The sequence below is a fragment of the Tetrao urogallus genome, assembly GCF_951394365.1.
Source record: "Tetrao urogallus genome assembly, chromosome: 1".
NCBI lineage: Eukaryota > Metazoa > Chordata > Aves > Galliformes > Phasianidae > Tetrao > Tetrao urogallus.
In genome coordinates, this window is record NC_136813.1 from 178,002,712 (window position 1) to 178,020,019 (window position 17,308).

The 17,308-nt window shown below is 35.1% G+C and overlaps 1 protein-coding gene across 3 annotated transcripts in view; it reads right to left on the bottom strand.

Moving 5' to 3' along the window:
• TBC1D22A (TBC1 domain family member 22A) overlaps positions 1-17,308 on the bottom strand; it is a gene marked incomplete at both ends in the record, with an annotated part of 151,961 nt that overhangs the window by 76,447 nt on the left and 58,206 nt on the right. For all 3 annotated transcript variants that reach the window (XM_079534708.1, XM_079534707.1, XM_079534706.1), the window contains one exon: positions 7,345-7,420. In XM_079534708.1, the coding sequence (XP_079390834.1) occupies positions 7,345-7,420 (76 nt within the window). The remainder of the gene's footprint in view (positions 1-7,344; positions 7,421-17,308) is intronic.

Genomic DNA, 17,308 nt, shown 5'->3' on the forward strand with positions numbered 1-17,308 from the left:
AAACCTCAATGCCAGGTATCCCTCGATGCAGATTAAAGTTTACAACCAACAAGAAACCCTCAACCTGAATTAATGAATGTTTGAATAAAATTGATTTTGTCAAGAATACAGCTTAACAATGAGTTATTATTAATCTCCATTATTTTTATTAATATACATTAAAAACAACAGAAATTCTTGATGACTGGAAAAAGACACTCAGAAATGATCATAAACCTGCACCTGGAGACAAGATCTCGCTATGATATATATTAATGCCTCAAGTACTAGTAGAGATCCAAATAGCTACAATTACCATTTCAGTTGTTTTGCTCCAGAATTAGTTTGCCTTCTACCTCATCCCTTGTAAGAATTATAATCATATAATTAAAAGCAAAAACTAAATAAATAAATCCCTGAAAAGTGCAGCATAAAACAAAAACAAGACTGGCAGAAGACCAGACATAATACCTAATAGTATTTTTTTCATGGCCTACAGATAATGTATCTAATAAATGTATCTAATGTATCTAATAAAATATCTAATCAGCCCACTAAATATTCTGCTACTTGTTAGGACTTTGAGAAGTATCTTCTTCATACTCAAAATATCCAGCCAATATGAAAAAGTCCAAGAGGCTGATTCCAAAGCAAAAGCAGAAAATGGACAGAGGGACAGACAGGGGAACTGACACAAAGGATGGGAGATCTAGCTGCCTCAAGGAATCAAGCGTGTAATAATTCTGAAGTATCCAGAGGAAAATGGAGGAAACTATTAGGAAAAATACTAACAGTAATCCAAGCAGTAAAACATTCAAGCTAAAAGATAAAAATACACTTGGTGTCCCAGGTGGAACCTGACCTTAATATTCAAGATCTAACAAATAACAACGTTATTTGTTTGATCAGATATTTCTACTTCCAAGAAGCATTCATCAGAATACTGTAGCCATATCTTATAAATCACAACTGTATGCATTCATAACTGGATTAACGTCAAACACTTCCTACAATTCAGATCATGTTTTTTTTCTTTAATTTGCCGCAAAAATGTAAGTTTAGGCTAATTAAAAGTCGAAGTGTTTAGAAAAGTCAGGAATTTATAAATGATTTTAACATCAGTCTTAATTAACTCTTGCTAAGATCTCTGAACCCTGCGAGCGTACAAACGTAATCCTCAGTAAAATATAGAAATATGATTTAAAAGATAAATTAAATAATTATAATGCCCAGTGAGCAGCATCTAAGAGTAGATTAAAGTATAATACAGTAATTACAACCATAAAATCAGATAAAAAATAAGATGGCATTGTTAAAATGAAAAAGAGCTCTATAGCACAAATTAATTTAAAACAATTATGAAATGCCTACAAGTTTTTTAATCACTTCAGCATCAAGCTGACACATAAGGAATGACCTTATTAATCACTAATTTTCAACAGCAGTAAGATCTAAATAAATTCTGTTCCCACTTCCAATTCACACAGCTTCAATGGATTTAAAGAACACAAAGTCTTTACAGCTACGACAACTGGCACTTTTTTTCCCCACAGACACAATTTTAGTTGAAAATTACAGGTGTCAGTAAAATGCTTTACAACATAATTAAACATGAACATAATTTTGCACACCTGGTTAAGTATTCTTTAACCATACTTTAAAGAAATCATCAGCATGAATATATAGCAAAGACTGAGCAAGTGTCACCACAGTATCATCTTCAGTTCATTGTATGAACTAAGATCCAAATTAAAAACTGAACAAATTAGTTAGTTTGTATCTATCATGGTTTATTGAGCAGACACCTGCAGTGGTGTTACAGAAGAAAATACATTAGCCTTGGTTGATATTTTGTCTTTTTGAGAGTCAGATTTTCAAAAACAAAAAATCAAAACCAGTTTTCTCCACTGTTTAAAAAGTCAAATCAGCACAGAAACTAAATAATCTTTAGAGACTATCAAGGTATAGGAACTACCAAATGCATTGACTCCAAGTATTTTTGGGCCTTAACTCATCAGGTAAAATTAAGATCTTAGCAAAAGCATAAAACATTTGTATTTGAACGACTGGATGGTTCTTCAGGAATGGGTGTCTCTCTCAGAACAAGAATGTGCAGAATGCTACGTGCCAACTCAACACAGAGAGAAAACTGCAGGAATCCCAATGAAAGTTCAGCCATTTAGTTCACAGCTCTTCACTCTGCCTCTCAACCAAACGGACATTAGATAGAATAATTCTCCTTTAGCTCTATGTGAATGAAGGATGTACTATAAACAGGCCCAATTAGTTAAGAAGCCATAACATGATACATAAATACTGAGTATTAAATAACCTATCAGACACACCTAAAGCAAGTATCTCAAAATGGGAGAAGTACCAAGAATGATACAATGAAGTAAGTTCTTTCACTCTATATAAGCAAGCAAACATAAAAATGAAAAATTATAAATAAATAAATGTCTTGTGAAGAACTTAACTCGCACATACACACACAACAAAGAAATACATACAAAATATGCATGCAGCTTTTTTTCTGTGGGTAAAAACAGTTAAAGTGTATTTACAGTATAAGCTTAAGGCCATATAACAACAGCAAGTTACGACAATTTTCTTGATTAAAAAGTCCTTATTGGGACATTACTGAAAGAAATGCAGACATCTGACCAAGAAGTTTGCAATCCATGAGAGAAATAAATAAATAAATAAGTAAAGATTAGCGAAGCTAAGATTAATTTGTCAAGAACAGAGATATTCAGAACAAGTCTGGACATTTTCCTGTGCAACTTACTCCGTGGAAACTGCGTTAGCAGAGGAGTTGGACTACGTGATCTCCAGAAGTCCCTTCCGAACCCTACAACTCTTTGATTTGTGAAAACATAGATCAGGTTGCTCAGCACACAAATGCAAACTTGATGAGTTATTTTGTAAGACATTTAGAGTGAAATGTTTCATAATCATCCTCACAGGAGATGAAGAATATCCATACTAGGCTCTGAGTTGTGAATACCATCCTTACAAGTTTTTTCTACCATTAATCAGAATGCAATTTAAAAAAAGTAATAGGCTGTTTTATTTTTTTTTCTCCTCAAGTTGCATTTTCGCTAATTTAGAGAGAATGACATGCATTTTAACAGCCTATATTTTTGGTCAGTTTATGGGAAAACCCAAGACTACTTCTTTGTGCAAATGCTCAGCTTTCTTGCAGGCTGCCTGACACTTAATTATGTTATTATCTTATCACTTATCACTTATCTTATCACTTATTATGTTATTATCAGATGCTTTCCAGTAAACTGAAGAAACCAAGACTCTCCCAAGTCTGAAACCAGGTAAATGCTAAACATCTGTAAATTCTAAAAACATAAATCCTGAGCTAATTTGCCATTCCTACAATATGCCTCCTCGATTTCAAGGCTAAGTGAAGCAATTGAGAAAGAGAGCATCAAACTTGTCTGACCTGTTTACAAATCATGAGATTGTTCATTTTACAGGAGAAAAGCTCCACTGACATTACAGAGAACAGAAAATGTAGCTTCTTGTTACAGATAGCTTATACTATTGAGCAATTTATTGATCCTCTCTTGCAAAATTTTTGTGAAATTCTTAGACATGAATGATGATGACAAGGTGAAAAATGGGACAGAGTTTGAAGACGAAACATTATTCAGTCTTACCTATAAAAAAATTCCACTGAGTACACGGGTCATTAAAAATACCTTCTGGAGTTTAAATGGGCTGAGATTACGATTAAATAAACAGATTATCTTGGCTGTTTGAAATCTAATTCAGTGTTTTGCACTGTACACACAAGGACAGTCATATTATATTGAGAGGAGTTGTGATCCATGAGGCTGGGTTAATGAAGGTTCCTTGAATCACTAACATAATGTATTAACACTCTCCAAAGGGCTAAGTGTCACTTTTCATACACTGGTAACCCCTTATAATAAGCAAACAAGCTGCACAAGCTTCATCCATTCAAGCAGCTACTTATTATGTTAAGGTTCTCTTCACCGTTCAATTATCCAGCATCAAGAAAATAATGTGACGCAGTAACAACAGGAACATTATTTTCTTCCACAGTAATCATAATTAGCAATTAGAATATTTACAGTTACTATAAACCATACAATTTTTTTTTTAAAGCAAAACTATTAAGTTCATATCAAGCACACTTTTCTCGTTAGCTGCAGTACTGCAGACTCAATATGAAGATATAAGGAAAAAAGCACACACAGTAAGAAAGATAACAATTTAACTGTATCATCATTCTATCAAAAAAATCCAAGGAGGTCAGGATCCCTCATCTGAGACATCATCCAAAAGTTGAAATAGCAGCGCATGTCCACCACTGCCAACACAATGTCTAAAGCCTTGTTTTAATCTTTCATGTATTTTGGACTATATTTACTGGCAAAAGAGAGGAACTAGCTGCACACTCCACTACATAAAAAAAAAGAATACTGAAAAATCTTTTTCAAACCAAAGCTGGTGTGTGCCTCTGCACTATAAGGGTTGTGATCAGCAGAATAAGTGTCCAAGTGGCTGTCAGTTACAAATGGCACAAAAAATAATTAGAAATCTCAGAGATGAACACTGGTGCCAATACTATGCAGCAACTTCAGGTATGACTGGGAGAATGGCACCTAGTGCACTCCCAGTGGTTTTATGCACAATAGAAAGTCGAGAGGAATGGTTAATAAAACACACTATACGTTAATTCCATAAAGGAAGATTCTATTTGATTGTATTAAAGAAAGCCACAATGACTTTTGGTAGTCACTTGATGGTAGTCAAAGCCTTGAAGAGTCTTATGCAATGAAGATGCAGAATCTCCATCCTTGGAGATGAGATCTGGGGTCTGGACCACTGATTTGTGGAGTAATTCAACCAAAATAGTCTTAAGATTCAATAGCATCAATTGCACTGAAATTCTTCAGGCTTGCTACTGTTTGAGAAGTAACAGCTTTATAAGATATTTCATAGTGTCATTTTTCATTCACAGAAAACAAATTTCTGTCAAAATTTCTGTTTAATTCCATTTCCTCGCTGTGACATGTCATAATTCCCATTAGTTGTTTACTTTAATAGTTTTAATAGTTTCCTTTAACATATGGTTTCCTTTCCAAATATGCTACAGGTGTGTCACATGGATAACATACATCATAAAATACACCTGCTGTAAGGCAATCAATTTCTTAGTTAGGACTTTGCTTTGCATTCTCCAACTATACCACTGAAACAAGAAAGCTGTCCTTCAACTATTCAACTACATCAAGAATCTATAATTAAGAGTAATCTAAGATGTTGCCTTGCAACTGCTTAATACAGCCTGAAGAGTCAACACAAACTAGCAAGCACCCGTGTACTCTACTAAAAACTGCCAGAAAATGAGCATTTCTAATGTAGAAAAGTTATCATTCAGTGTCCATCATCATTTTTAACACTTTGGCAGTTGTCTACAGCCACAGATATTGATATAGGATCTTCTAAACTCTGTAGCTCAAAGTAAAATTACTCACAGTGTTGGTTACATTCTTACATATTTGCTGATGTAAAAGTATGTTGTGCCTACACTTAGAAAAACGTATAAACAACTGCAATTTTTGAGGTACCGCAATTTTGGTGTATTCCAACAATTTCCTGTTAACCACAGTCTTAAAGACCTCACAAAATTATTTGCAATCAAATAAAAATCCAGAAGACATTTTAATTGCAGTTAGCTTACTAACTGCAGTCAGTAAATAGCAATTAAACTGCTCTACAAAGGAGAGTTTAGGAAGAAAAATGTATTTGCTACAACTGCCCTTTTTTTTTTCTTTTATTTAAGTGCAAAGACTTCAAAATAATCCTCTGCAAACTTAATCCACTGACCCAAAGCACTGAAGGTACAAATAAGCCTTCAGCTATTCTTCCTTTCTTATAAAACAAACTGTAGTATAGTTTATTTATTTTTTCTTAAAATGTTAAGAATGAGTTTTATTATCAGAACAGTATTTTTCATTTTAAAAATTTGTTTCCATACTTTTCTGACCACGTTTATGATGTTCACTTGCAGGTATTGTAATTATGCACTTTATTTAAAAATGCACTTGTTTCTATAAATAATTGAAATCTAATCACCTATACTGAAATTAACATAAAAGAAGATGAAAATCCATACTGAAAGCAGTTAGATGATTTCTGAAGTTATAAAATGCACTAATTTAGAAACATTTCTAAATAAACATTTTCCTACACTTTACATAGAAGCATCCCTTTATTTTTAATATTAATTTATACGTTTTTAAAAATACATACAATTACTACAATTTTATATACATCCACATTTATAGCAGAATGTTACATAAACACTGCAGAATATTACATAAACTCCTGCTCTTATCTTTCAGTAATTAATACGTAAAGGGCATGAAAAGCTCAATCAAAATTTAGGTTGCAAGTATGTGCAGGCCAACCCAAATTCGCTATGGTAAGTACTGGCTCAATAAAAACTCACCATGCATACAATCAAATCACAGAATTAATCTTTTCACACAGATTATCAAATATTAAACTACTCAGGAAATACTTTTTCTTGCTATTTCATCATTGCCAGGCTAAAGTGACAAATATATGGCTGGTTCTGCTTGGCAACATTTTGTTAATACTCTGTTCATTAATTTAACAAACTACCAAGAGAGTATGTTTAGAATGGGCAAGCATTATCTCTTGCCTTTCATTTAATTAAACTCTGCTCTAGCAATATGACAGTCAGCATTTCATGAAGGGAATTATTTTAAGGACGAAGGTAGAAAATATTTCAAAGTGCCCTGTTTAAACATGAAAGCATAATCTCAAATTGCCCCTGCACATACTGTAATTTATCTATAATATTAAAGATGCTATTTCCAGAGTTCATAATTAATTGGATTCCACAGAGAAATTATTCAGGCATTCCAGATAGCAAAACGCTGCACAAAGGCACAAAACATAGTGCCAAAGGACAGCCATAAACAACCACTGTGACTTGCCCGAATTACAACAATCATTGAGCTTAATATGAAATGAATACCGGCTGCCTTTTGTATGTGGTCATTACTCTGCTGCAAAGAAATTGCCATTGAATTTTGATTATATTGCCTTAATAAAAAGTAATGAAAGTGGCTCATGCTCTAGTAGCTTTCCTTTAAATGATACAGGACAGTGATCTTTCAAAGGCCAGCGCGCCACAAATTGTCCGAGTGTGACACCTCATCAGAGGAAGGCTACATTACTCCACACTGTAGGTAGCAGCAGTGATGCTGGCTTGATTTCATGCAAACATTTTGACTAAACGTTTTTAATGAAACACTATTTAGAAATTAGGTTAGCTTTTAAACTTACCATCGATCCGACTAACAAGCTCTTCCAACATTTTCACTTTCTTTTGAATTCCCGGCTGTGCAAATGTGTAATTATCCTAAAGAAAGGACCATAGACAAATATAAGTTTATGGAAAATTAGAATTTCCTTTCCCCCAATTACTTAACTCTTTTTTTTTCCTCCTTTTATTTATTTTACTTTTGTTTCCTTAAGGTGCTCAAGTTTTGGTTTTGCATCTCCTCAGTTTGTCTTTACAGTTCAGGAGAAAATAATCATGCTCCATCATCTTACTCAAGAGTGTGTGCCTAACAGCATACCTTACAGCTATTCCTGTATCACCTGCTTGCTACCTGCTGATCTAGTGCCCCTGAAGTTCCAACAAATCATGGAAGTCTAAAGAGTTTCAGAAGGCTGTCTTCTCAAATGTCAAAAGCTGTCATGCTACAGTGGTTTTTCTTAAGATCTTTTTTTTTTCCCCCACTACAAATTTGTAATTTTAATCACAGATGAGGAAGGAAATATGAAAATTACACCCTAATCAGATATAAAGAAGATATAAATTTGATCCTTGTAAGTTCAGAATAATGCCTTCCAACAGCGTGAGAAATCAAAACTATATTCCAACGCAGTCACGACTGCTGTGAACATAAGGTCATAGTTAATATCATGTACCAAGATCTAACATATGAACTGCACAGTTAAATTGGCAGGGCACTTGCATGCATTTGTATGAATGCATTAACTCTAACTCAACTTCGTGTTTGTTTATATAGTCATTTACATCTTAAGAAAGTTAACTCTAAGTTCCAGAAGCGGTACTGTATTCAAAGTACAGCAATATGGTACTCAATTATACAATCTGTAACAAGTTGTCTGTAAAAGTATTCTTACATATTAAACAAAGAAAGCAAATGCAGACTAGAACACTGCTGCTTCCCATATGCTGCAGCAGCACCACAGCTCCCATCTATGAATCTGAAACTGCTCCTTCTCAAAGCATCATTACTCCACACACATCTGGAAACGCAATCCAAAATCACAAACTTGGATTTTAAAGCTATTAAGTTTGTTCTTCACTGTATTTCATCTTTCCTTACTCATTTCTTTTCCTATTTATTAACTCAGCTCCAAGAGAACCCAGTTCAGAATTACTCTTCTACTTGTGCTGCCTCATCTATCTGGGAACATCCTTGTTGGCTCACAAAACCTATTTTTTAATTAAACTATTCTATCAACATTCCCTCCTATGATATTTATAATTGACTCTGAAGCTTGTGAAACTGTGAAAAAAGGATTTTACAAACATAAAAAAGTATTCTGACATCTAGAACTCTTAATCCTTTTATGCTTACAGATAAAGGAAAAGCAAGTAACAGATTTAAAGGAAAACACATCCAACTCGTTATTTCTCAGGGCGATACAGAAGTTCAGCGGTTAAGATTTGAGTTTTTCTAACATATAGTTTAATTGGCTTTATCAGCTTCCAAATTCAGCATAATGGGCTCTTCAACAGACCAAAGTTTTTATTTGTAGCACTGACAGCTCTTTACAGAGCACATTTTCAATACAGTTCCCTCCTAACTTCTGCAGAAAAAGACAGTCCAGTATTTCAGTTCTCCTCCCTCTTCCCCCTCACACCTGTGGGTTCTCACAGGCATGCTACATTACTTGTCCTTTAAGTTTTTGTTATATTTCATTTATTCCTTGTGTAACTCATCATCTACATGAAGCAAAAGACTAACTCTGAATAAGGAATAGCTTTTTTTTTTTTTTACCTCCACACATCTTCAGCAAGCAGCTAACACAAACATCATATTTCTAACCTCTGTTCTTGACTGTCTAGAAAGTATTCACATACAAAGAAGTATGAGATAGAACAGATCGTACAATGAATATTAAAAAAACATGCATTACTGTGCACTAAATTCCTTGACATTCTGCTCAGATAGCTTCCAACATACTTTCAGTGAACCGTGCTAACCTACTTCATGGCTGAATGGCTATAATATCTAGTTCAGACTCCAACATATAATTAGTTTCACCTTACAATACCAAAGGTTAAGACTTTATAATGTCACAGGGGCTCCAAACTTGCTTCACCCTCAAATCTTTGTGTTAATTGCTGGTACTTATTCTGCAGAGACTAATAGCTAACTGCCCAGCAACTACAAATAGGCCTGGCAGGACTTCTTCCTCAAAAATAATAATTAAGTCTTAAAATACTTCAATTGCAGTCCTTACTATATGAGAAGACATGAACACAGTAGAAAAAAATTTATTTTTTTTTTTAAGTTAGATGTTAGAGGTTAGAATTTTAAATTGAATAAACTTGATTAGAATGTGAAAATAAAGAAAATAAACACACTGAAGAAATGGATATAAATAAAGATAAAAAAGGCACTGAATAGATTTAACTCAAACTCTCATCCTGTACTCACAGAAGGAAAGCAGAGAGAAAAAACAGTTTCCAAAAATCACCATGGGAATCAAATCCCATCCATTTCGCTCTCTGCTCTGACAGCTGACAACAGGGTATAATTCAGCCAGTAAGTCCTGCAGTAACACTTTCTGTGGATACACTGAGAAATGGTATTGAGTGAAAATAAGGATGGGTCCTACTTTCACTTGTAATAATCTCCAGATGTTGCAGTACACCCCTAGCACTTTTAATTGCTTACAGTATAAAGCAGATTAGTACAAATGTGTGTTCCAGTATTTTCAACCACTTACGAGAGGCAAGTCACTGTGATGTATGCTGTAACTAAAATGCTCCATTTCTTATCACCATCCACAGCCACAGTACTGACAGTGATCTGTTCAAATTATTACTAGCTTCTTGAGTGCTAAGAAAAACACAGTTGCCTTTTAATCATGTCTTAAAGGTGCATCCAAAGGAACCGTTAACCAAGTTCAACACAGTTCTGGTACTCTAATTTTATATGACTTAAAAAATACTAAGTGTACTTCACAGCCATAAGTCCACAAGAATTCTGAAAATCTTTCTCTCTGACTTCAATTATTTTAATTGCATGTGGGAAAGGAAACAGTACTGGTGAAGGCCATCTGCTGTATTACAAAAGCAGCTATAGGGATACATAGAAGGAAAGAAACACAAACTATTAGATATAAATGCATTAACACAACTACATTCTATTATTAATTACATATAGAAAATCCATGAGCAATATATACACGTTATACATATATTTCAATGTGTTTATACAAACAGATATATAACACAATATGCACTTAGAAAGACACACAAAAACATACCGTATTACTTTTTCTACTTGGACCTTTTTAAGTACTTTCTAATTTCAAAGAACAGCATTTCTTATCTACACATCTGAATCTTAATCTTTTAAATCCTCTGACTTTCCTCACTGATTTCCATTATTAAAAATGCACGTAAAGATTTTCAGTATTAAAAATGGCTTAAGAGGAACATACTCATTGTTTTGCTTTGACTTCTGATTAGCCCCAAAGTGATTGTGCAGTTGGAATAGGTGACCTTTGAAGGCTCCTTCCAACTGAACAATTCTATTCCATTCTCAGGTGAGAAGATGAAATAAATTTGCACATTCCACAACTCCTTTAAACCTGACGTCTGAAAACTTAAAAAAAGTCCATGCAACATACTGGTCTCCAAATTAGGTGAGAGATGTGATGTGATGGATGGACCACTGGGTGGATAAAGAATTGAGTGGATGGTCAGACCCAGAGAATTGCAGTCAACTCTCAGCTTCTGGTACATGACGAACTTCAGGACCTACTTTGAAATAGTCTGTCTGAGGCCAGACCATCAGGAAACAAAGCAGTCCCACACTGCTCAGAGTCATGATTCTATACAGAAGACCACAGCAGTTTCGTGTTTTAACTATTCCAAGTTTTGAACAGGCAATAGCAGATGTATTAATTAGCATTAGTGTTAATTCAAAAGAGTAGAACTAACATAACCATTATGTTAATTACATTCCAACAAGAAGTAGTTACAACAACTCTATTGACTGAGTTGGCACGGTCACATTATTGAATAAAATATATTTTTTTTTTCTTCAGGTACTAATAAAGTCTTCAAAGACTTCTCTGCAGATGAGTTTCACACAGGACTTTGAAGATCTGAAGGTCCTTCAGAAAAGACACAGAATGGCACAACAGCGTATATGTTTTGCTTTCAGAAAAAGTCTGCCCTTAGGGCTATTTATTTTTAAAAGCGTAATAAGGCTACCTTGAAATGACGAAGTTAAAAGGTGCTTATAGAAAAAAATTCTAAACCCTTGTTGTATTTTACATAATCTCCTTAAATCATGGGAATTTTAAAACAGCATGTATTCTAATGGAGTACATCAGAAAAACAAACAGATATCTGAGAATGAATACAGAAGAAAACCTGGATTGTAGCACCTGTTTGGGCCTTTGGGCCACATGCTTCAAAAAGTTCAGTCTCACGTTCGACACACAGTTAAAGAAAGAGAGAAGTAACAGTTAGGGATATTATTTGATCAGTAATTATTACAAACACTGAAGTTGCCCATTTCACATTAGAAGAAGAGTCCTGACCAGGCACAAACACCTGCCTTAATTGCTCAACCTACTTCTCCTGAAGTATCTCATGTTTGTAACTAAAGACGACAAACATTTGAATTTGAAATTGTTCCTGGTAAGTAAAAGCGTTATGGAAGTCGCTGATACTGCAAACATTTGAGAGTAATCCCACGGCACAGTACAACCATCAGAACAGCAGGCCCCATTCAACAAAAAAACTCACTTTCAGCAAAACATAGTATGTTTGCAGACATCAGCAGTCATTTCAATCCTTCCATATATTATCACTCATAAAATTTTAAACCCCAACTTGTACTTTCATTCTAAAAGAAAAAGCTGTTACTTTTTTTTAATTAACCAGCCCTGATAAGGCAATCCATTCCCAAACGTTGTTTTTTTCCTTTTTTCCTTAGACTGGTCGCAGCTTGAAGAAAAGAAAAGTTGTGTCATTCTTAGGGTGTAACTTGGACACGGCACTATCACAACATGAACGTTCTGGATTTTTGGAAATAACTCAATAGTTATTACCATACAGAAGTTCTGTCACACAGATTGGGTTACAGAGCTACTGACTACAGGAAGAGACACAGCACAGACATGCAGCTCAAGTGCTACAAGAGCTAAATAAAGAAAAAAACTCTCTAACATTTTTGAAAACTCCTTACAGGAATTCCACATTTCTAAAGCATGCATTTCTGCTGGCATCATGAACTGTTAACACAGGAACAACTGCAAGACTGCAGTACTATCTTTCAATATGAGCTCTGCAGTGATAGTGGGGACTGTTCGTCCACATTTCCTCTGAACACACCATACTAGTAGTGCTGTGCCCAGCTGAGGAGAGTGTAGGAAAGAGCACCTTAGCTAGCTAAGCTAAATGGAGCACTGAACTGAAGTATACCCAGAAATCCTAGATAAGCTACCACTGTATCAGCACAAGTAGACAGACCTTGCAACAACCACGATGCAGAAACTTGATCAGTGCATGGAAGCACACATGCAACATACACATGGTCCATACACCAAGAGACAGATAAGAGGTAGACACAGACAGCTGCAATACATATTCTTTTACATATGTAGACAGCTGCAATACATATTCTTTTACATATGTCTATCTTGGCTAACAAACTCCATACTCACAGATAACAGGTCTGCAATTCATTATCATTTAGGTGTTGTACTGAGGGACAGGGTTTAGTGGGGAAATTCTGGTGACAGGTGGATGGTTGGAATGGATGATCTTAGAGGTCTTTTCCAACCTTGGTGATGCTATGATTCTATGACTAACCTTGCTAGCTGAAACTAGTTCTAGCTAGTTTCTAGCTAGCAACTAGTTCAGCTATGAGTACCTGGTTACCCCAGAGAAATACAGATATGGTAGAGAAAGACCTTTATCTTGCAGGGGTTTTATGAAAGCTATCTTTGACCTATTTTTTTCATAAGAATAGATCTTTGAAAGGTCCTATGAGGAATTTTCAGAAGTTTTAGTGTTATTTCTGCACAGACTTCTCAAAGTCTGATCTAAATATTCATGCTAAGTATCTGTTCCCTCAAACCCTTTGAAAGATTTTCCAAGTAGCACTGTATCCATCCACTTATAACTAAGATTTGAGGCACAGGTTAGCAACAACTTTCTCTGCAGGATTCCCTTTGCAGACTGTAAACCTTGTTAGTTAATCAGTCACAGAAATATCTAACATATACCTCATCGCATTACAGTCCCTGCAAATGAATTATTTCGCTTTTATTCTAATAATTCCCAGGCCTGGATAAATAACGATCTTAAAATTTTACTGCTATTTTTAATACATCTGGTCAGATCATTATGCAATGCATATATTTCTCCTTTGGTTATTTTATTACCATTACACTTGAACTTAAAGTGAAGAGTTACACTTAATTTTATATGTGAATGTTACGTTTTCAGAAGGCACAGATCTATGTGAACTTTTTCTTGAATGCTAATGAGACTGTTGAGGAAAGTGTTATAAAGGATGATACAGTAATAAAAAAAAAAAAAGGTAATTAAAAAGGGTGTGTGCGAATGTCAACTTGAAAGGAAAAAAGTACTCGTGGGATAAGTTCTATCTCATTTTCTCATGTCCACAGTCATTATTCCTAAAGGTGAAAATGCAGAAGTACTCATGCATCACCTACAATTTAGGAGTGTTCTAAAGAAGACTGGCGTTTATCACAAGCAAAAAGGATTGACATCTGAAACACTATAGATTCTTCAAATAGCAACGTAAGACAAAGTAGTTTATATAACTAATCAGGCAGAAAAAAAACCATGATCTTTGCTTGCAATGTGAATGTACCTACCAAAATACTGCTAAATGTTAATCATGAATTACAGGTGTGAATCAAGTAATTCACTAAAAATAGTGGTGTTTTTAGACATGTTTTGAACACAGTCATACACATTCTTAAAAATTTATTAACTGGAATCTCATGCAAGAATACAAGCTGAAGACAACCTGGGTGGTCAAGGGTTTCTGTGAAGAGGAACTGGAACAAGGATAGATATCTACCAAGATGCTGAGGAGAATGGGGTGCATTCCCTTTGAAAAGCTGAAAGAACTGGAGCTCTTCAGACTGAAGAAGGTTTTAGAGGTATGTAACAGCAGCCTGCTAAAATCTATGTCACCAAGATGACAGAGTTTGACTTTTAAATAGCACATATTGAGAAGATGAGAGACAAGCAGCATAAACTGAAACATGAGACGTTTCATATGATGGTGGGGGGAAACTTCTTCAACACAAGGACACTCGAGCATCTGAACGGGTTACCCTCACAGCAGATACTGCAGCCTCCATTCCTGGACATTTTCAAGATTCAACTGGACAAAGCCCTCAGAAATCTTATCTCAGATTTGAACCTCCTCTGAGAAAGAAGCTGAACTAGATGAGCTGTAGAGGCCTCTTCCTGTCCAAAATATCCCAGTATCTAACTGTTATCGTTGTATAATCAATGAACATTAAGATGTTATAACTACAAAATAAACAAGAGAGATTGGCAAAGCAGATAATGATAACAAAAAGAAAATAGATAGAAAGCTTACCCCTACCCTGGGCTCACTCACAAAACTCCAGCAGAGCAGATCTCCAGAAGAGATCCTTCCCCACTGGTAGCCAGCTCTTCAATAGGTCTAGGAGGCCTGGAGCCTGGCTCCGCCTGTGCTCCTCTGCTGACTCACGGCTCGCCTCAGGTGATCAATCAGAGGTTCAGGCTGGGACTCAGCAGTTCCCATACAATCACAGTACATTCTTTAAGCTTATCCAGTCCTGAGAGGCCAACACCAAATGGAAAGGCTACACTCATCAATACATTATGGCTATTCAGCACATTTCCAGATTGCAGTTATCGCCACAGCATCGCACATTCCTTGCATCAGTTAGTTATTCAGGCATTTTAGACAAAATATCAGCTGTCATATGTAAGTCTCCTGGAATGTATTTTCACAAAAAATAGGAAACATTAAGCACTGACCTTGTTTAGGATTTGAGCTTTTTTTTTTTTATTATTTTTTTTTATGGTTTTTTTTCATGGTTTTTTAGCTTTGTGAGAAAAGAGCAGTTTTGCTCATTGGCTGTAAAGACCTTCCACAATGCATGTATAGCAGATTACATGGAAAATACTGAGGGAATAGGGAGAACTACTTCCAAGAAACAATCAGTAGCACCTTCACTGATAAGCAGAGAAACCCGAAGTGGACAATCTAGTTTACTGCATATTAGCAACAAGCTGCACAAATTTATAATCTACAGCAAAGTAAATCCACATCTTACCTGCTGTGATTATGCCCTGGCCCTGCTGGGTACTTCTACTCATTTTTTGCTATAGTGCCAGTTTAAGGTCTTTGATGAGTGCTTTTTTGTTGTGTGATTCAGATCTCTAAATCAGCTCACAGCTCTTGCTCTCAGCAAGAGATCACAAAGGAACGTTCAGGAGCAGGGAGGAGCACAGGTTTATTAGTTTGATATAAATCCTCTTATGCTCTTTGGGCTTGACGTTAAATTTAATGATTCCACATTATCCTAACACCCTAGTCCCCATTTAGTCCTTGTTTCCTTTCAAAGGATCCTATAATCACATATCCAGAATGGAAGTCAGCTCAGTAAAACAATCTTTCATCTGCTTCTCAACAAGATAATTTCCAGTTGGATTAATTATCCCAACAAACTCATCCTGCAACATGACCCCTCTATCTGAGCAGAAAATGGGCATCAACACATAGGGAGACAACAAAGCAGAACGGGAGGAAAGAAAGAAGCAAATCTTTCATTTCAGCAGCACTCTGCAGTTGCAATGAGTTAACTGTAACATCATTAGTCACACTGCAGCATAATATTTCAAGCCTGCTTTTGATAGATGAGTGCATCCCTGAATACATCCAATTGATAACCATTCCATCTATGTACGAGCTTAAATTTTTTAATCGATGCAGTTTAATTGCATTACAATTAGTTTCAATAATTTGTTTATCAGCACTTGATGTTTTTGTACGAAAACAGAATTTTAAGGAGAAATGATGTCATCTTTAAGTTTCCTTTTCTATTAGAAAAGTACAGCAGCGGCCCTGTGACAGATTTTCCACAATCAGACAAAATTGTAAAATATTTTTTACACACATTTCTTCAAGTAGATTTCAAGTTCTGACTTTTGTTCTTGATACGTGGTCAAATATTTTGAAATGCAGCCATTTAGTGAGGATGAAATAAGAAATGCAGCATCTTTTACAGGGATCAATATGATAAAAAGACTACGTTTTTCAATGATGCTACACGAAAGTTGAGCTACTGCTCATTTGACATTGAACAAGGAGAAATATACTCAAAATACCCTCATGGAAATTAAAGTGCTCTGTTTCTTGACTCAATATCATAAAAAAACAAATTCTGTTATGAGTGTAATTTTGCAACATGCTTTTGTCAATTAAGCATTCATATTAAAACATACACATAAGGAAGAGCATGTCAAAGCACTTTTCAAAACATTAAGTACTAAAATGTGAAAAACATTTATCCTAAAAATGCTATCAAAATTGGGAATCTCAAAAACATTAGTTTCATTGAAAATTGCAGCTTTATTTCATATGAATTTTTATTGTTGCTGGTATTTAATGATGACTTATTAATGATTGGAGGATAGGCATTTTCCAGATACATAACTTCAACCTCCGTGTTCTTCACGGCATTAAAAGTAATTGGAGAAATAAACACTTTAGTTTTCAAGCATTTGTCCAAAAGGTATTGAAAACTAAGTAAGATACATGACACCTATCAGAAGGATTGAATTCATCATATGTTCTAAAAGCACTTTTCCATCATCTCATGTTCTACGAAAATGCTAGGAATCAATCTACCAAAGTTTTGCTATCCCTGTAACTAATTCTTCTATTGTCATCAAAATAATACTGAAACAATTTCAAAGCAA